The sequence below is a fragment of the Anoplopoma fimbria genome, chromosome 6 (assembly GCF_027596085.1).
Source record: "Anoplopoma fimbria isolate UVic2021 breed Golden Eagle Sablefish chromosome 6, Afim_UVic_2022, whole genome shotgun sequence".
Lineage (NCBI taxonomy): Eukaryota > Metazoa > Chordata > Actinopteri > Perciformes > Anoplopomatidae > Anoplopoma > Anoplopoma fimbria.
In genome coordinates, this window is record NC_072454.1 from 24,881,411 (window position 1) to 24,902,289 (window position 20,879).

The 20,879-nt window shown below is 41.8% G+C and overlaps 1 protein-coding gene across 1 annotated transcript in view; it reads left to right on the forward strand.

The window, feature by feature from the left end:
- The window catches only part of LOC129092529 (serine/threonine-protein kinase 32C-like), a 73,133-nt gene continuing 52,254 nt past the window's right edge, over positions 1-20,879 (forward strand). The window contains exon 1 of the mRNA XM_054600506.1: positions 1-85. Coding sequence (XP_054456481.1) covers positions 4-85 — 82 coding nt within the window. The 5' untranslated portion in view covers positions 1-3. The remainder of the gene's footprint in view (positions 86-20,879) is intronic.

The window sequence follows — 20,879 nt, forward strand, 5'->3', positions numbered from 1 at the left end:
TCAATGTTTCACTGGGGCAAGTGGAAGAAGAGGATGGGAGCCAATAGTTCCTCAAAGAGACCCGTCTTTGATGAAAAGGAGGATGGTAAGTAACCACAAATAACAAATTCTATCTTTATTTTATTGTATAATATGTGTGTTTATTGTCTGTGTAGTTGAGCTGCTGCAACACTTGCATTTCCATCATGGGGATCAATAAAGGAATATAATAACTTTTTGACACACTTGTTTCTTGACCATGTCCCACCCATCGTGGTCCTATTTAACTGTCTTTACAGTTGTCAAAGTTTCCTCCATGCAGACAGAAGAAGACTGTTTCCGAGTTCATCCAGAACCATGAGGAAGAGTGTGTCGCCTGCGTTTTGAAACAAAGGCTGCTTCTGTGTGTGTGTGAAGGAAATGTTGGCGTCGTCGAGTCAAACTTCAACAGACCGACACGTGTATTCCCATCACACAGGAAACAAAGTTGCCACTTTAAATGAGCTCATGAGGCAGAAAAGTCACAGCAGAAATGATTGAAACGTGGACCATTTTGAAGACAGATAGTTAATTGCATTACATTACATTACAGTCCTTTAGCAGAGGCTTTTATCCAAAGCGACTTACAGTCAGTAGTATGTTACATATCATTCACCCATTCACACACTGATGACAGGCTACCATCAAGGTGCCACCATCAGACTCTAACTAACATTCATGCAAGGGCGGCTGTGGCGTAGTGGAGAGCAAGGTAGTTCTCCAATCAGAAGGTTGGTGGTTCGATACCCAGTCGATGTGTCGATGTGTCATTTGTGGACAAGATGTTTAACCCCAAGTTGCTCCTGAAGGCTTGCCATCGGTGTGGACTGGATGATGAATGTTAGTTAGAGTCTGATGGTGGCACTTGATGGTCTGCCTGTCATCAGTGTGTGAATGGGTGAATGATATGTAACATGACTACTGACATTTCCTTCACACACACAAAAAGCAGCCTTTGTTTCAAAAAGCGACACACTCTTCCTCATGGTTCTGGATGACTGGAAACAGTCTTCTTCTGTCTGTAATGTAATGTAATGTAATGACTGTAATGTAATGTAATGCAACATCCAGTCCACACCGATGGCAAGCCTTCAGGAGCAACTTGGGGTTAAGTGTCTTGCCCAAGGACACATCGACTGCTGAAGCCGGGTATCGAACCACCGATCCTCTGATTGGAGAACTACCTTGCTCTCCACTACGCCACAGCCGCCCTGCGTAATTGCGTAATTAAGACAAGATTAGTGTCACGCATGGACGTAATGCTAATTCTATGATATCTCGTCAGTGTTTGGGATATAAGCTTCTTTTGATGTGCACTCACTGAATCTCCATGATGGACTACAAAAAATAAAAAGGGAAAAAAATAAAAAAAATCCAGTGTTGCTATCATCGATATGCTGGTCAAGTTACAGGCTAAAACACTTTTTAAAAAAAATAGGTCATTTCACTGCAGGGATGTGGTCATATGGCCTCTCTCTCTCTGTGAGTGTGTGTGTGTGTGTTTAGTACAGGATCCTGCATGTGAGGATAACCCAATTAAGGTTGTAGCTTTTTAGTCAATGGCCTTCAAGAAGTGTCCAGCTCTAATTCACAGAACTATCAAAGTGAGTGGTTTGTTGAAAATAAGTGTTCTTACTTTTACAGCGGCTGATTAAAGCTCACATCAATGAATATATTGAGGTTTAGAGAGAATTTCTGTTTCAATAACTAGTCTGTGTGATTTAAAGGAGAAACCTTGAGGAGCGGTGATTGAACCTCTCAAGGCTGAGATGGTGCGCTTCTCCACTTGGTTCTGAATGTGGAGAGTAGAAAGAGAGGCGATACCATCTTCATTATCCATTTCCATACCCTCCTATCATCAACACGAGGCAGTTATGTATGACCTACAAACAAAAAGTAATTACAGCTGACACGCTTCAATTCCAATTTCCTGTCCGCTGAGTCAAGAGCCGCTGCGACGGCGTCATCATCATCATCATCATCATCATCATCGTGGCAGTCGCACCTGCCCTTTGTCATGACTCTCCCCATCATGCTAGATAAATGCTAAGCTTGGAGGTCTGCGAAGGCGTGTTCGACGTGTTAATACAATGTTGCGCTTTCACAAGGTTATACTCTTAAGAGTGCGTCCCTTTTATCAAACACTCTCTCAGTGGAGAGGGGGCACGGAGTGAAGTGTTCATCTTCACTCCGTGCTAGCTTCCCTAGCATGAACCGCGGTGCACTGCATTGTGGGTGATGCTGACTCCAGGCTCTAGATGTCTCCTGCTTGCCCGTCAGGTCTCTTGGAAACAATATCTCTTGGCTTCTTGGAAAACAGCATGTGGCCTACATTAGGGCGGTAATATTAGAGCAGCGTTTGGCTCAAAGGGCCGCAAACATAATCAAGCGGTCAGGCTGATGTGCAAGCGTAGCTGCCATAAGGGCTTTTTTGGCAGATAGTTTGATTAGCAAAGGAAGGCTGTGGAATTGATTGAGGTGTACATCCTGCTAGTTTCTGCTTTGTTTTTCCGACTGAGAACTCTTTGACAACAGCCTGCATGCCGGTCTGGTCTATTAGACACTTCAGCATTTCTGTTATCATTTGAGAGAAGTCTCTGTTTTGGCTGCTTAGTTACTGAACAAAGCTTGTGTAATTTCAGATGTGCTGGACTTATTCTGGGCCCGGCAGGCGTCTGTACGAAGTCGCTGCTCCCAGCCATGAAATATTTCAGCACAAAACCCCAATAAAACCATAACATGCTGTTTTTGACTTCAGTTTTTCTGTCCGCATCAAGCACATGAGATATATTGTGATATCAGTGGACTTTAGAGGAGCTCAAAGGTCGATGTTGTTCCCTAAGTTTGGACGGAGCCAGGCTAGCTGTTCCTTCCTGTTTTTAGTGTTTGCTCTGTTAAGCTAATCGGCCGCTGGTTGTATCTTCATGTTCACCATTCATATTGAAATATTCCTTTAAAATGAAGCAAAGCATAGTAAGGCACATTCGTCACTTGTTATTGATGAACGCAAGCAAAGAATTAAAAGTGAAGATTCTAGATTTCAAGTATGTTAAATTTGTAAGTTATTTAGAAAAATTAGGGATAAATAAACCTAATCTTGTGAATTTTTTTTTTTAGTTCCTCATACGAGCCTTCTGATTTATCTTGTGACTCCTAAGTGGGGTTGGAAATCAATGCCATGTTCTTAGTGAATAACGATGAACTGTGACACATTAGTCAATTAATTGCTTGTTCAGGACATTCTTCAAGCCGAAATATCAAACAGTTGCTCCAGCCTGTCAATATGTTTTGAATTTTGGAGATAATCACTTGTGGAAATGATCAGTCAATAGAGCAATAATAAATTGCAGCCCGAACATTAATGAGTTTTACTCCACACAGTTGTTAACTCAGTCTGATCTGAATGACTGAGTGTAGTGACGTTTAGTTTCACTAGTAGCCAGGCTCCGCACAAAGGAGCGCTTCATTCTCTCCAAAGTCCTCATCTGAACTTGGAACAGCGCTAGCTTGTCGCTTTCTGAAGGAGGGCACTTGTTGTGAAGCGTTCAGAAGAGAGTGCAGAATTGACAAATTCCTGCATTAATTGAGCACGGGCACTTGTTATTTTTGTTCCAAAGGATTTACAAAGTGTGGGTGATTGTGCACGCCGAAGATGCTGTTAATTGTGTTTTTGTCTGTTTGTTGCGCCTTTCCATTGTTGTGTGCATTTGATCATCCTTGTTAAGCCAAAGGCAAATCTTTTCCCTTCTGTGGACGATAAACTTCTATTCTCTGTGTGGTCGCGTGTGTGCATGCGTGTGTGCATGCGTGTGTGCGTGCGTGCGTGAGTGTGTATCTGCCTGAATGTCTGAGTGTGAGCGTGACTGCTCTTCCCGTCAAGCATAAGTGTATGAGGCAATGGAAGCAGATTTGGTTGAGGATAAAGATAGACGCAGAGAGAGATGGCTGATTGCTCGCACTGAATACTGAGGCGCTCACTTTCTTTCATCTCCGTTACAGACTCTCAATTTCTTTCACTCTCTTTATTCAACTCAACGTCACGGCTGCCTGCAGCTACTGGCCTCTTGCCACAGCAGAGGGCCGCCATAATAGTCTCGAGCAGTAGCGCATAATAGGTGGGGAATACTGCTTCGGTCATATTGCAGTTATCTGTGGCCACAGATCAGATTGTTGAGTAGTTTTCCTGTAGAAACTTATCTCTTGTTATTGAAAGTTAGATTGAATGTAAAGCAACAGTTTATTTCTGGAGTAATTCACTGTCATCGCTCTCTCAAAATACATTATGTAATGTATATGTATATGTGTATATATATAATGTAATGTATGTGTTCCCGGCCAATGCAACTCTTTCTTGAATTTCCCCCATGGGGATCAATAAAGGAATATAATAATAAATAATAATAAATTAGACGAAATGCTTTTATTTGTGGTCTACATAACATAATCACAAACGTCGAGAGTTTCTCCATGTATAAAACTAGAAAAGGCTACATTTTCTGAAGAAACGTTGAAGTTGAAATGCTGAAAAATAGCTGAAATATTTGAAATTTCAGTCGAGGTGTAGCTGATTAATTTACCTGGAAGTGGCAGTTGAAGTGGAAAAGGTAGTTATATTTGAAAAGTTTTGCTAATGTCACAAAGCCGCATTGCTGCCTTTTCGATGGAAAATATCCTCAGGTGAGTATTTAGCATTTTCGAGGCGTTTATTCATCAAGCCACCGGTGTGTAAAGACCTTAGAAGACCAGAGCAGTTGAAATATCAGTTGATGTGTTACACACAGGGTTTTACCTCCCAGGTAAACGTTCCCCATTTTCGATAGATATTTACCAATTTGGATCACATTTAATAAGATACTACATTACATTTCTCATGATTCCAATGTAGTCAGTAGATTTAAAAGGGGTGTACATGTCTTATGGTAATGACAAACTGCTGGTAAGTCAGGTCTGACAATGTTTTTACATCTGACTGACTGCACCTTCTGCTGCAGACAGCTTTGTGTGGGCTCTATTTCACAGCAGACATTTTGACTAGTGAAAATGAGGAAAACCACAGGTGTTACTGAAAACATTAATGATGGCTCCGTTCTATTGAACGGTCCCAGTAAGCCGTGACGGTGGGACAGCGAGCCAGCACACTACGCTACCAGGACCCTGACCCGGAAGCAGCTAAACCTCTGTGGCTTTTTTCTACTGCGACATGTCAAAGTAGCCTCCGCAAAGCCATCAAGCAAATCGTACTGGTTGCTTATTTTTCATTTCTTCCACGTCGGATACAACCTTTCATAAAAGCCGCAGGCAACACCTCACGAGTACGTTTTGTCCACCCCTCCAGTCTTATGTAACCTTGTTTGCTTCCAGTGATGTTCAGGTGATGACAGTTGTAGCGGCTCGAGTGCCAGGGCGCCTTCAAAGAGATGAGCTCAGCTTGATGCTGAGGTGACAACGGAGGGAAGAAAGGTCGCTCTTGCTTGTCGAGCTGTGTGTGTGTGTGTGTGTGTGTGTGTGTGTGTGTGTGTGTGTGTGTGCGTGTGCGCACAGAGGAATGGAATCAGGACGAGTGGAATGCGATTGAAGTGGGCTTTGTAGGGTTGAGGAGAGTCTACTGATTGATTTGTCTTTCCTCCCTGCTTCGTTTGTGTTCCCTACCTTTTGGAGCGAGGTTTATTGTTGACCATTAATCTGCGCGTCTTTGTCGTGGGAAATTAAAGCGCAGAATTAATAAGGGGAGGATCTAATAAAGCAAACACAAGTAACATCTGCAGGCAGCCTCGCAGCAGTACTTATGTTCGTTCAATATTTGGCTCTCGGGTCGTACAGGTCTTTTATGGAGAAACACATAACTGCTTAAACCCCCTATTCAGTTAATTCCCGCTGCTTTGATTACTGAACTAGATTCATGACGGAGGGAGGAGAAGCGGCTCCCTCGCCTCGCCAACTCCTGCGGGAGACATGAATGAAACTGTAACTGTAAGTACTTTCTCACCGCGCACGTGCTGAGGCAACCTCGCAGCAAATGAAGAGGATAAAGACTCGCTACGCAAATTTTTACGTACCGAGTTACTTGACAGACTGACAGATGTAAAACTCTTTGTGTGTGTGTGTGTGTGTGTGTGTGTTTGTGTGTAGTATCTGACTGTGTGTTGTGGGGAGGCCTCCTTGCTGTATAGTGAAACAAACCCTGGGGTCCTTGCATTGAATCTAGCAGCCAACTCAGACATTATATCCCTCGGAAACCAATTAAACCAGTTTTCAGATCAGCTTAGCATCCCTGCCTTGTTTTTATGTCAAAATTGTCGAAATTTAAAAAACAGTGATCTGACTGGATGGCTGTTTGACTTCATTTCTGGTTTAGTTCAATTTTGCCGGTTGCGATTTTATTGGCAGATTGGGATTTAAAAATATCTGGCCTGCCGATCCAATGTTTTGGCGATTGCGATTTTTATTTCTAATAACTTCAATTAACAGCAAGGCTCCAGACTAGCTTTTTTTTTTTACCAGCGTCACTAAAAAGTAACTTTTGTCTGTCCTAAAGTCAGTGTAAACTGTCTAAATTCTAATTGTTTGTTTTGTTAATGTCGTCTCTAGTGATTATTTGCAAAATAAAACACAATTCCAATGGTTATGAAATAAATTATTGTATTTTTATTTAAATACTTGCGATGACATTTGTAGTTCTTATTGTACATTATAAGCTGCTTATATCTCCTTCAAACTACTGTACTTGTTCAAGTTTCTCACCATAAATTACCATTTACAAAATCTCATTTGAACGTATCATGATAACGTTATAATTTACCTTCTTTCAATACAAGTTTTGAGCGAGAAAGAGCTTCAACCGCCTATTTTCAGGTCAATGTAATCTTCGTTAACGTTAGCTGTGTAGCTCCGTGACGTCGGCTCACTGCGATTACGTTGAGCAGCATGCATTGGGATGAATTGCAATATAAAAAGTCTCCAAATGTTTTTAAGGTTTCTCCTCCATGACTTATTTTGAACAAACAGTGAGAAAACGTTGCTAATAGTTTAGCTTACCCTACACTATGAGTGAGGACGGAAGATTTCGTAATTTTCTCTCCATCTCTGAGACGCTTCTCCATTATTGTGAGACTCTGTTCAGTTTCTGTTTACTTAGCACCCTTGGTTTCCCTATCAGGTGGGTGAATGAAAGTCCGTTGAGTAAGTGTGTAGGGGTCGATTAATATGGTCGCATTGGTTAATGTAAACTTTCTTAACACGGTTATGGAGAGCTAGTGACTGTACATATTCAGAGAAACTCATATTTTCTTCAGCCATTGTTAAAAAACAAGTAAAAAAAATAATTGCTAGTCAGCGTTAGCTAACGTGTTTAAAGAACTATACTGCCCACAAAAATACATCATCCCTGCCTTGTTACGGTTGCTAAACTATGACCGGTCAATCACTTTTTCGATTGGTGTTTATCCAACGGTCAATTCCATCATCATTTATTGATCAATATATTGATTTGGTGTTGTAATAGTTCCTTAAATAACAAAATCCATAGTAGAAGATGAAGGTTCTTAACTTCAGAAAGCCAACAGAGTTAAATCTCCTATCGTGAACATTACAAAAGTAGGCAAACTTTATAAACCGCTAATGAAATGTTTTATTTTTTATTCATATCTTTCATGGCCGGCCATCTGAGATTTAATTTCTCCAGAAGGCTATTTGTAACCGAGAGAACGAGGTCAGAGGAAGGTGACTGTTCCTCACGGTGCTGCAAGAGGCCCGTTGGCCATCCTTTACTGCTGTCAAGATTACTGCACCACCCGCCACCGCTGTACTTCTTAATGTAGAGCTTCAAGCTTGCTTTTGGAGTTTGTCACACTCGCATTATGATTACATGCGCACAAGAAACAAGGTTATCGGGAGAAATCAGGTCGCTAACATGCGTGTTCCTGTAAAACCCGTGTTTACATGCAATTGGTCAGTAATCTGATTTCTCCCCTACCCCCAACAGTATTTGGGTTCATACTTTGGATACTGTTATGCACCACTACAAGTAATGATCTTCCTTTTCTTCCAGCTGCACGAAGCAATACTTCCTCTGTCAAGTGGTTTTGTAAAAAACAAAAAACAGAACCTGTGGATTAATCTTCTTTTCCCAATTATGGAAAAAGATTTTTCTCATTTACATGACATTTAAGATCTGTTTCCTCAATTGGGGAACAGCTTTTTCTCATTTACATGACATTTAAGATCTCAAATGACTCTAGACAGCCGACAGCAACCAGGTCACTCATGCACATGCGGACACACTGAGTGCACTGTGGTGCACAAACACGCATCCACATTGTCATTCTTGAGATGCTCTACAGTAAATGGTCTCTGAAATGTGACACTATTAAATCTGACAGAGGCTCCTCCTTTCCAGCTGCCCGTTACACCCCGGGGGAGTGTGTATGCAAACAAACCTCTGATCTCACACTGCTACTTCCAGGTGTCAAAAGAAATGTGTTCCAGCCGATTAAAAAAATAATAATTTGAATAAAAAAAGGTGTTGTGTAACAATGAAACCGGGATTTGAAACGTGGGGTTTTGGGCTGAGGCGTCATGCGAGCATACACCTGACTGGTGAACTCAATATACAGCTCAGGGGCTTGTCCCAAATACCTGTGAGGACTAACAGAAGTCAGGTGTATCTGGGCCGGGACGCAATGCAGTGCTTCAAATTGGAGCTGCTAAGGGGAAAGAAATAGGCCACAGTGTCCATTTCCTCTCACCTTAAACACACTCTTAAAAGGCAGTGTCATACATGTTTCAGTAAAAGCACATTTCAAATCTTCCTATTGAGACAAGGCCACAGTTTGTTTGTTTTGTTACCATTGATAATAAAAGTCTTCAATACGACATATGTTTGCATATGAAACAGCTCACTGAAAAAAACCTTAAATCGGGAAGCTATCTTGAATAATTTGTATCACACACTTTGGTGTTCTGTGTTCATGTGAGAACAGCTGGTGTTGGAAGTGAAGATGTATTATTTAGCCTCCAGTGTACTTTTCACCCTTCAGAGGCTGAAAGTAAAGAGTGCAAAACTCAATACCTGAGCAGTATAGAACCGGATGGTGTTTACGGTACACCATCGCAATCTTTTCTTTTCTCTGAAAGACTCTTTGTGACTGCTACTCCTCCTATCCCTCCCACCACCTCCCAGCAGGCTCTAAATAGATCCCTAATGTATCCCTCTGTGAGCAGTCGAAAAGGTTACTATGGCATTTTAACCCTGTAGCGTGGTCTATTTCTACCCCGCTATGTGTCACAGCTCAGTGGTTTTTGAAACCAGGTTCTACTGGAGATGCATTAGGTAGTGGGAGCAGTTGGGACTGAGTGTTTGAGGTGCGGTTCTTAATTGGATGAAAAGGTTTGAAGCAGGAAGTTAGGACCCGCCCAACAGCTGTGTACATACTGTAGGTGGTTCTGCATGATAGCAATGCGTTTGTAAAATGTTAACGATATGGTAGAGGGTGTAGCCGGACACATTTTCTCCAGATAAAGCTACTGCTAGCATGTCTGACTGAATTAGGAGCAGTCATAAGACATGGAACGTTCAACTTGTGCATGCTAAAATTAGAGAATATCAGGGTTCCCACGCTTCCTGGAAAAAAGATCACCAATTTCCCAGTCGTTGAAAACACATTGAAAATGAGTAAAATGTCCTCGAAAACCTTGTCTTGTCCTGAAAGAATATTTCAACATTCTCATATTTGTCCTTTATTTGAGAATAAACTAGTCTATCTATCAGAGCTACCCAAAACGGATAACATTGCCGTCTGAAAGGCGGAGTTGTGTTGAGGATCATATTTACATTCAAATGGTAATTTATGGATGAGAGTATTTTGTTATGTTGTGGAAACGCCCAAGTCACATCGTCTTTTTTTAAAAGGTTGTATAATGTCAAATTGGTTAGCATGTTTGGTTCACTTGATAAAGTGGATGCTCGCTTGTTTTGCCCACTAATGTTCAAGGTTTGTGATTTGGTTCTTGCTCGGGCAAATGGTTTCAAAATGTGTGTTGGGCATTGTATAGAGAGATGGATGATAATGAACGGGAAGCTGGGGTCAAAATAATGAATGGGAGCCAAACAGGCTTAATATGTAGTCTCTTTAAATGCAAAGCCACATTGTTGAGGTTAAAGTGGACCATAACATGACATGAAATGTTTAACTTTGTAGAGATAGTTCACAGTAAGTGTGATAAGACTCTTACTTAATATTACTAGTAAAGTTGCTAAGGTATTGTGTAATATTCTTATCAACTTAACTCTAACGTTAGATGTATATTAAAGTGGCCCTATTATGCTTTTCCACTTTTTCCCTCTCCTTTAGTGTGTTATATATATATTTTTGTACATGTAAAAGGTCCATAGAGTGTAAAACCCACGTCTTAAAGGAGTTAACCTCCCCCTCAGAAGCTCCTGAGCTGCCTGAAACGGCTCCATTGAAGTCTCTCCTTCACTTCCGTAACATTATGAGGTCATAATGTTACGGAAGTGACGTAAAACTCCTTCAGGCTAGTTTGGTCCTCAAACAACAAAAGAGAGAGACGGAGCTGAAGCTCCTGAGGAAGAGTTTTTTTAAATTTGAAACGTTGACCAATCACAACAGAGCGGACTAGCTGACCAATCAGAGCATACTTTGCTTTCTGGAGGGAGGAGCAAACGCTACAACGGAGCATTTCAGAGAGAGGGTGAGAAGAGGTGCTGCAGGACAGCCAGGATGAGAAAAACAAGGCGGATTATGAACATTAACGCATGTAAACATGCTGTTACTGTAACTTGAGATAAAAATATGCACCCGGAAAATAGCATAATAGGGCCTGTTTAAGATGTGTAAATCAGACTTCCTCAGAAAGGAACATATTAGTACATGGGGCCGCGACCCCTGTCATACCAGCTAGATCATCACTGGAATATCCCTGCAAATCATCTCTAGAAAAGAGCGACAAACCCTGAATAATGAGATTTATATACCAAAAAGGATTGCAAAACACTTAATTAATGACGAATGACAGTGCAAAATGTTTTTGGATTTTGCATCTGACATATTTAGGTTTCTTTGTTACTCAAATGAAATGGAAAGAGTCACAGCCAATATTCGATAGGAGCCAGGGACCAGATTTGGCCGTACCTTCAGCTTTAATGATCGTGCACTGGCTGACCTGGTTTCAGGCTGCTGCTGTGGGATGATGACCTTTTGGTCATCATCGGTCTTGGCTGTCCAATTAATCCTTTCCTTTTTTATTTTCTCCACTGGGGTAACTTACATTAACACTGGCCTCAGATATGATAACAGGCCATAGGTAGTCCACCGTAAACCCAGCACAATGCCTTTCCTGTGTTTTTTATTAATGAGCCAAATGATGAATACACAATGTGCCAATGCTTGCCCGCCCAGGAGTTGTGAATCACAGTGAATTAATTATGCCAATGCAGGGACTAGGGGATGATGTGGCAGCTCTGCAACGTAACACAGACGGAGAGAAACACACACACACACACACAAAGGGACACATTGCTATGGTAACCTCAGAAGTTTTCACACGGTCCAGATGATGTTTCTTTGTGACAGTGCTGTGCATGCGAGAGTCACCGTGCTGCAGTGCAGAATTATCCTCTGAAGTGCTCTCTTTTCTTGCTCCCTCTTCGCCTTGACAGCCTTTAGATGTGCGATACAGCCTCCCGTAGTGGTTTTCTCTGTGCGTAGAGGTCCATTTTCACATCTCCATTCTCAGCAACACGGCTCGCTGTTTGTTGAGATTGACGTGACACCTGCACAGTTTTTTTTCATGCCTCATTCAACTCTACAACTACAGGAGGCTGTGCATATACTGTACACAGAGTGTATGACTGTTTTTACATTGCATTACATTACATTATATACACTGTGTGTGTGTGTGTGTTTTATACTTAAATATAGTATAAATGCATAGGGGGTACATTAGCATGTGGGTCAACCAGTGGATGTTACTCTTCCATCAGATACACAAGGCTAAAGGTGTTATGCTTTAGAGTTTGGTCCTGGTTCATTCGGCGACACCTGCGGTTTCTACGGTAACAGCAAGCAACGTTTGATATTACTGGTCCCCACACTTCAGGAGGAAACACGGCTTAAGCACCAACTTTGTCCGAAATAAAACCGATGAGCTACTTATGTGTTTGTTTACATTGTAGCCAAACAAACTCTCATTGTTTTAATGACTACAAAAATAAATTGGCGTATATGTGATAATCAATCGCTGTCATCGTTAAGCCCAATGACATATACATTGTTTCCTGTGAAGAAAGTTAATGAGTGTATCGACTCCAGTCCACTTGTTGGTTGTAATGGACCTCTAAGCTGGGTTGCCAACCGCCAATTAATAAAAAAATAAGAAGTAGAAGCCGAAAGTGAAGCGGCACCGCAATCAGCAAGACAACGGAGACGTCTATTTTTTTCGCTGGACGCTACTCCGGCGTAAATATCCCAAAAGGCAATGCGGTGGGTATGACAACGTTCATAACAGGCAGTGGAAGACAGCTCTGTAACGTCAATAACGCTTCAATGTAAGTGTAATTTTAAGATTTAATTTTGCTAGCGGTGATGTTTTTTAAAATGAGTTTAGGCTTCATGATTCCCACAAATCCTATTTTTTAGTCACATGAGGCTGGCACCGGTTACCATAGTTACTCATCTCCAAGGCTTTCAGGAAATACATTCAGCTGTTTATTAACACAAAAAGTATTTAGTATGTAGAACATAGAGCGCCATTACGGGTGACGCGTATGTGAATGACATCAGCTAACAGGAAGTAAACATGGGCCCAAGCTGTTGCCTGGCAATGCAATTTCGCTGAAACCCGCTAAAATGAAGGATGAGTATATGAAAGGTATATTCAAAGTTTTTTTGAACATTTTCAAAGCAAGTAAACATGTTCTATAAGAAACCCAAAACACAAGTAAGAACCTGGAAAATTAGTAATTAGTCTCCTTCAAAGTGACATGGCCAGTGATGGATGCAGAAATAAACAGGCATGTCCGCTCAGGGAGAAAATCGGTATCGGTTGGCAATGAAACGTCCAATAAAACTTTGATAGTTGATGTGTGCGTCCCTGGATACATACCCTCTGATCGATCTTCTAGCACCAGTGGGTTCAAGTTCATTCTAATTTGATGAGTAACCTTAGCAACAAGGTACGGTGTATGAATCATATGCCCCGCTAGTTGTTTTTTTGAAAAGAGGTTCATCACATTAGTGAGGCACACAAACACAGCCAGGGGAGTGAGAAAAAACCTGCCAGATCAAGCCTTAATGGCTGCTTTAATTTTCCAGCAGTGTGACTCCTTTGTGTCATCATAAAAGCCGTCAGCGGATGAAGATAAACAACAACAAAAAACACTCTCAGGGTAATTAATGCACATGCGAGGAGACTCAAACACGGTGCAACCTCACGACAATCCGCCCGCAGGGATCGTCGACTCACCACGAGTTGCACCGGCACGCCCCCCACCCCCCTCAGCTCGCATCTCCCCGTCCTCACCCAATTATCAGTTGAGATCCATAGCCGCAATCGTCACGCCTGTAAAGACAATGAGCTCTGTGGTGTTCATGAATATTCATGTGCTGCTCTGTTTGGAGAGGCCGCAATTAGGCTGTATTAGCGCCCCGGCGTACAAGGAGAAAATGATGATGATGGCTGCTCGGCGATGATAGTGATTTAAGTAAACAGATTCGTCAAACGTGGCCCTCAGCGCGCCGAGGAGTGACATCAGGCATTTGCTCTTTGTCACCGGTTCTGGAGTAAACCTGAGCAACATATAAATGTTTTGGGTGAACAGGGAAACAACAAGTTTCAATGAGGCGGTAGTTCTGATTTTCTCACAAACAAGCACTGCATCAGTGAAAATTAGAAAGCGTTGCAGTGTTGACCTTTTCCACTTCATCCTTATTCCTTACAGGCGTCTGCAAATAGGCCGTTATATATGCCTGCGTGGTCTTAAAACTTGCAATCAAGCGTATTCCCTTTTTATCGCCATCTAAGGAACATGCAGCCTTCGCTGTGCTGATCAAAAGAACCGTGAGTCCCCCCCCAATCTTGTGATAAAAGTTCATCAGTAACGATCAAAGAAGATCAGTGCTAGGTCAAGATCGAGATGGCCTGTAACCATAGCGCTCAGTCTCTCAGATAGCTTGAGAAATGGAGAATGTAAAGCAGTAAAGTGAGCCGAATTGTACAGTGAGTCTCATCTGCCTCTCGAAGCATTTGATTGGCTGCTCAGTATCAAAGACTCCAGTGTGTCCCAGCAGCAGCAGCTCATCTACTACAGGCCATGAAGTGTTGCTTACTACTGCACTAAAATATTCAGTAATCATGTGGGAGAAGATGCTGCTGTAAAGCAAACTGTTTTCTTAGAGCAGTTCTTACTATGATCCTCGTGGCGCCGAGTGGTGTCACATGCAAACTGAAGTGTCACATGCGCTCTGTTTCTGATCCCTGTGCCGGCGTCTGTGTAAGAAACACTATAAACGACCGCCACGAGAACTCAAGCAAAGACCGTCGGACCCGGCGAGCGGCACGGCGATTACGTGCAACCTGTCATCGAAATCTGAGAAATGGCTTGCACACAGAGGCAGACAGACGGCGGATTGTATTAGAAGCAGAGGCGTATTCTCCAAAGACAGCGCAGGAAGAGATCGATGCTAGGAGGTTTTTTGATCCCAGTCCAACGGGCTCATCCACACAGGGTGCATTCACTCACTGGGATTTGATGGCCGGGGTCGCGCTCTAAATGTACTCCACATTAACATTTCAGAGTCCGGTTCTTTCTGTGCTCTGTGTCAAACTACTTTACATTTAGAAAGGATTGCGCCTCACTTAAATATTCATAAATGACCAATATTTCAATATTCAGATTCGTTTCGCCATAATTGAAGGGATGATTAATTTGTTGCCAGTTTTGATGCGCTTTTTGCAAACTGTGTATCCGTTTACCACATTGTCACAGGTAGAAAATATACACAGAAGCACTGTTAAAAAGCAAGCAGTCAATAATCAGGACACCTCGATGTTACTCCTGGTGGTGCTTCAGGCGTTGTGTACATTGTTTTTTCCCCTTATTGATATCTTTTATTGTTTATATTTTGTTTATTGAACTCTATATCTTGCACTCTTTCCCAGTTGGGACTGCAACTTCTGCACAATTTTTTAAAATCTTGGTATGTGTATGTTCCCCTTCCCCTGTTTGCGTGGGTTTCCTTCAAGTGCTTTGGTTTCCCCTGAAAGGTAAGGAAAGGGCATCCGGTATAAAACCAATGGCAAATCAAATGGGATGGATCATAAAATCTGATTTCCATACTTGATCGGTCCAGGTCGGTGTTACCAACTAGATAGAAATAGATGATCCACTGTGGCCAATAGATTACTTCTGCTTTTAGAAAGCATCTGCATGTCTTCATAACATTGACTTTTGAATTCTTAATCAATGCTGCACAGGTTTTTTTTTGGCATGTCTATTCATTCAGATTAAACCCAGTATTTATGCACAGTTGCATATAAAGATAAGTTGTACTAAATATTGGTAGGCTTTATATTATTTGTAGAGTTAGATTCCACTGGTGGCTGCTTTGTAGTGATGCACAGGTCAACCAGAGGGTTTGTGTAAACTTACTAAAAAAACATCACAGGTCTGGGATGGCCGATGACAAAGCAGCGTTCAGATTAAGTTAATTATAATTTACAGAAAAATTGTAACATGTATGGTATTGGTGTATATGTAGGACAATAAGGTAAATGCCATAAACAAATGTGTTCAATCTAGTGTCAAAAGTGTCTCCATTACAAAATCTATTCTAAATGTTCCAACAATTGTCTAAATGTAGAGGTTCCTAATAGAAGAAAGTGTTAATGTTATGCTGTTACTTATTAAAAAACAAATATAGGCCAGATTTTTTTACTCTCACATATGGTCTTAAAAATGTTATATTAATTGTGTCCTTATACAACTGAATACAAAACTGCAAACTGTATATATTGATTTTCAGTGGTATCTGAAGTACCACCAACTCTTTAACATTAGTAAAACTAATCAAATTCATTGTTAAAATATGTATATATTAATATATCCTTAATAGAGCACGATGCCGTAAAAAAAAAACATGGATCCATCGTAGTAGGTGGTATCTCAAAGATCAATGTGCTCAAGCTCTGCTGACGTCAAGGGTATTAGATTGCCCCCCCCCGTGGAACTGTATCATTGGTCCACGTTTATTGATCATGTGGCGATCCTCTTCCTATAGCCTCTCTGGGGAACCCGTGGGTGGAAATTAGAGAACTGCGTAGTGGAGAATGAGACATCGTGTGTGGTGTTTTGATTTTCCTAAGGAACGCATCAATACTTAATCTGCTGCTCTCGGAGTGAGTTTGAACTAAACCCAATTGAAGTGCAGTTATTTTCTCCACTAGAAAACCTATGGTGAGTTCTCGAAGGACAACCGTTTGGTGTTTGAAAATAGCGAGTCCATCTAACTTTTCCCGAGCAAGCAACTGTGCATGAATAACATAAGCTCCCAACCTTGAAGCGCCGAGCATCTGTTGGTGGTGAACCATACCTCATACTATCTAAACCGCAGGTACTTTTATGAGTTGAACTCATGATTCATCAGCATCTACGCTCTTGATAAATCACCACCCCTCCTCCCCTCACACAACCCTCTTTGTGCCTGGAGCAGCGGCTGTGATGGTGATTAATAAAGAACGTCTCATGAAAATTGCATCTTAGGATTCATAATTAATGCCTAAATACGACTATAGAAACTTTGCACCACTCGAAATTCATGTTCATTTATTGTACACTTATTGGCATTATTCTGTGTGTGTCAACATGTTCTGCCTCTTTGTGTGCCCCCAGCTGTTAATTGCAGTCTATTTGTTACTACTAATGACTCTGTCTCGCAACGCCGCGTTTTCTTTTCATCTTTTGAAGGATTGATGCATCCCTTTCTGCGGACTGTGATCTGCAGATTTGTTTAGTCTTGCTTTCTAAAAGGTTTCATGTTGAGGAGAATCGCTTTGAAGGGTTGTCTCTCCAGAGCCCCCTGCTATTCAGTATTTCCCAGGGTATAATTAGCAAAGGTTAATGATCTCGATGCATAATGTATCCTTTCGTGGTCTTGATGTTGTCCTCCGCATGATTCACCTTGTCGAACCTCTGCTATCTCTTATCATCCATATTATTAATGATTGTATTATTATTGCCTAATAGTATGGGATCATATATTTATCTTTATTATTAATACAGATAAACACACATTTGTATTATTTAATGACACTAGTTTGTTGTACTTGCTGATTTTGCTGCAATCTATCACCACTTCTACCTCGTAACTTATTATTTCTGCATTATTGAAAATTTCCCCGCTGTGGGACTAATTAAGGATTATCTTATCTTAATAAAGGATTATCTTATTTTGATGCTCTTCTATAGTTTCTGTTTTTGTTACTATTGCTCCTTCCCTTTTGCTGCTGCAACGACTGAATTTCCCCTCTGGGGATCAATAAAGGCTCAATCATATCTTATTTTCTCTTTTGTCATCTTATATTATATTATCTTGACTTATCTTATTTAATCTTTACTTATCTTATATTATCTTGATTTATCTTATCTTGACTTATATTATATTATCTTGACTTATCTTATTTGATTTTCTTAAATTATATTATCTTGACTTATCTTATCTTGACTTATCTTATATTATCTTGACTTATCTTGTCTTTTCTTATCTTACATTATATTATCTTGACTTATCTTATCTTGACTTATCTTATCTTGACTTATCTTATCTTGACTTATCTTAGCAATCGTCATAGAAATAAAACTAATAAGCTACAGATAACCAAGGTAGGTTGTTCAGTCGCTGTGGAGCAAAAATGATTTTATTCAAGACATTAACAATAAACTCCTAGATGTAGCTGCCCACAAAAGTACTGTATAATATGTAGCCTCCAGCTGATCTAGGTTACATTACCCATTGAACAGGTCACCTTAGCCATCCTCGCAGCAGTTGCCCCCCTGAGAGATTTGGCAGGAGCCGCCACTGCTTATAGCCCCAAGTAGTGCTGAGACAAGTACTCAATCTATAAATGATAGTACATTTAAAGTGAAATTCAGGTAATTAATATACCATTAAACAGCTATCATCTATTTAAAGCTATAGTGAAGCAATGTACACCTGGGCAGAGAGTGAAATTGCTCTCCCTCTGTGTGAGTTGTGACCCCAGCTTGTCTGTGCTTTGTTTGCGTAGCTGGACCGACCATGCATGGATGTCGCCATGTTGAGAGCCGTCTGGAGGCAATCCCTCGATCATATTTCGATGATGTATTCAAGTAATTTTATTAGGAAAAAAACTGACTCGGTACAAAAGGTAAAATAAGTATATAATAGAATACTGGTGGCTATAGCATGCATGGGATTGTTAACCTGTTTCCTGTGTCTCTAAGTAAAGTGACATTGAAGATGCCATCTAAGTACTACATAGAGGTAAACGACTTCTTTAAGTGAGGGATGAATTGTCCCTTTGGCTCTATTAGAGGTTTAAAGTGCATGAACACACCCACTCTCAGACCCTCTCAGATTCACACTTTCAATGCCCTCTTGACATGGGCTTTGTGCCAATATCAGCCCCCTCCACGGGAGCCAATCACCCAGTGAGGGCCCCCAGTGGAGCCTACTCAGCGTTTCATCCTGATGTGTCAGCAGCTCCCAGCCCCCGCAGAGGAAGAGATGTCGTTGTCCCGAGGCCTCCGCGGCAGAGCAAATTCACTCCCCCACCACACGCCCCTACGTCTGTAGGGTTTGGTCGGAGTCGTTTTCATGCAGCATCCACTGAAACATGAGAGCAGCTGATGGAACCAACGCAGGGACTGCAGCGTGGACACTTTCTCTTTCTATCCAACCCCTTCCCCTCCAAACATCAACTTGCTGTTTTTTTGGCGCCTAACACTGAAACGACACAAACTGCAAATACCATCAGCAGCGATTGTTAACTGTTGTCTATCGAATATAAACCACCCGTCCTTAATCGTTCAACCAAACACCTGCTGCAGCAGCTGTGTAGACATCAACCACTTGAAGCTGGGAGAGGGAAATGGTCATTTACAGCACTGGAAAAATATTCAGTGAAATGCTTGTGAGTAGTAGAACACAGAGGACAAGTTAAAAGAGTCCACATGTAAAGAGAAAAAAACATAACCTTCAACTCCGGCACTTCACAATAAACATCACTCCAATGAGCTGCAAGCATTTGACTCCTGCTATTTGACTCCACTGGTCAGCTGGGTCCAGAGACGCCCACACTTTCTGATTTAAGTCAGTATAAGAAGCCCACATAATTCCTTGCACATGATGCTGATGCAACGGTTTGAGAGAAAAATGCTGAGTCAACTCTAATTATCTCCTCAGAATGGACCCAAATCCCCTTTTGGCTGAATCTAAAGAGCAGCTTCTGTCACCAGGAAAGTTAAAGGGGAGTATGGAGAAGGGGGGCGTTTGTTTTGTTCCCATCACCCGATGACTCAGACTTTGAGGGAAGCACTCACACAGTGATACTGGGGACGATCGATGTCTTTAAAAGGAAAAAGTTGAGGTGGTGGCTAATTGAGCGCACTTTCAAATAGAATCATATTCCAATACTGCCATAGTCCATTTACATTTCTTGGGTTTCCTCTTTTACTGCACAGGTAGGCCTAGGTTTATACCATCCGACACAGCTGCTGTGTGACAGTGAAGTCAGTTTCAGGGTTTACTCACTTTACTCTGATTTTTTTTTTTATGTGTCAGTACTTGTTGATACTGCTTTAGTTGTTTTAAGCAGTCCTGCTAAATCATATACTGTAAGGTATTCCTACTGCCTTTGTGGGATATACTGGCTAAATAAGTATCTTAATGAAGGGTCCTTTAAAAAAAGAAAAAAGATTATGGATTGAGCATTTCTCCTCAATTTTGCAGGAATTGGAGATGACATTTGTTTTGACTGGTGGTAAAGGGACATTTTTCAGTTTAGGTTCTGTAAACTGATCAGATTCGTGGCATCAGTATCTTGTTACAGCTGACTTTGCACAAACCTGCTGCTGGTCTGTCCGCCTCATCTGAGGAACCACTGAATCTATGAACCCACCACGCTGTATATACAATTTTCCTCCCATTTATCTTCATCCCTTTTAATACCTCTTGGGTAGCCTCTGCATCGGCATCTCTATGCGTCGGCACCAGGGTACAGCCAGAGCCGTGCCATGTGACAGGATTAGCCATGTACAAGAGACTGAGCGGGGAGAATCCAAGCAGGATTAGCTTCCAGACAAAAACGCACAAACTACACCTGGTGTCTTTTTGTCTGCACGGAAGCATAAAAAAAAGCATGTTGGTTTTCCCCCTCGCTCAGCCTGGGGTGCGTATAGGTCAGCTGGCAGAGGGTGTGCTTGAAGGAGCCCAGCGTGCGCCGTCGTCTCCCATGATCGCTTCTTGTCTACACGGACGGGGGGCTGAGCAGATCGGGATGTGAGCTTCAGAAGCTGAATGTCTTTTAAGGAGGAGCTGCATGAGTTAGCGATGGGCCTGCTGTGCTCACATCTGCCTGTGGCACTGCTAAGCGCACACATACACACTAACACACACACACACACACACACACACACACACACACACACACACACACACACACACACACACACACACACACACACACACAGCGCAGAGGCAAGTCTCAATCAGCAACACAGAGGACCAGGGGGAGGTCGGTTGCTGGTAGCTCATCAGCCCACATTCGTACGTGCAGCACATGGTGACTGATTTCTCTGGCTTAAATCA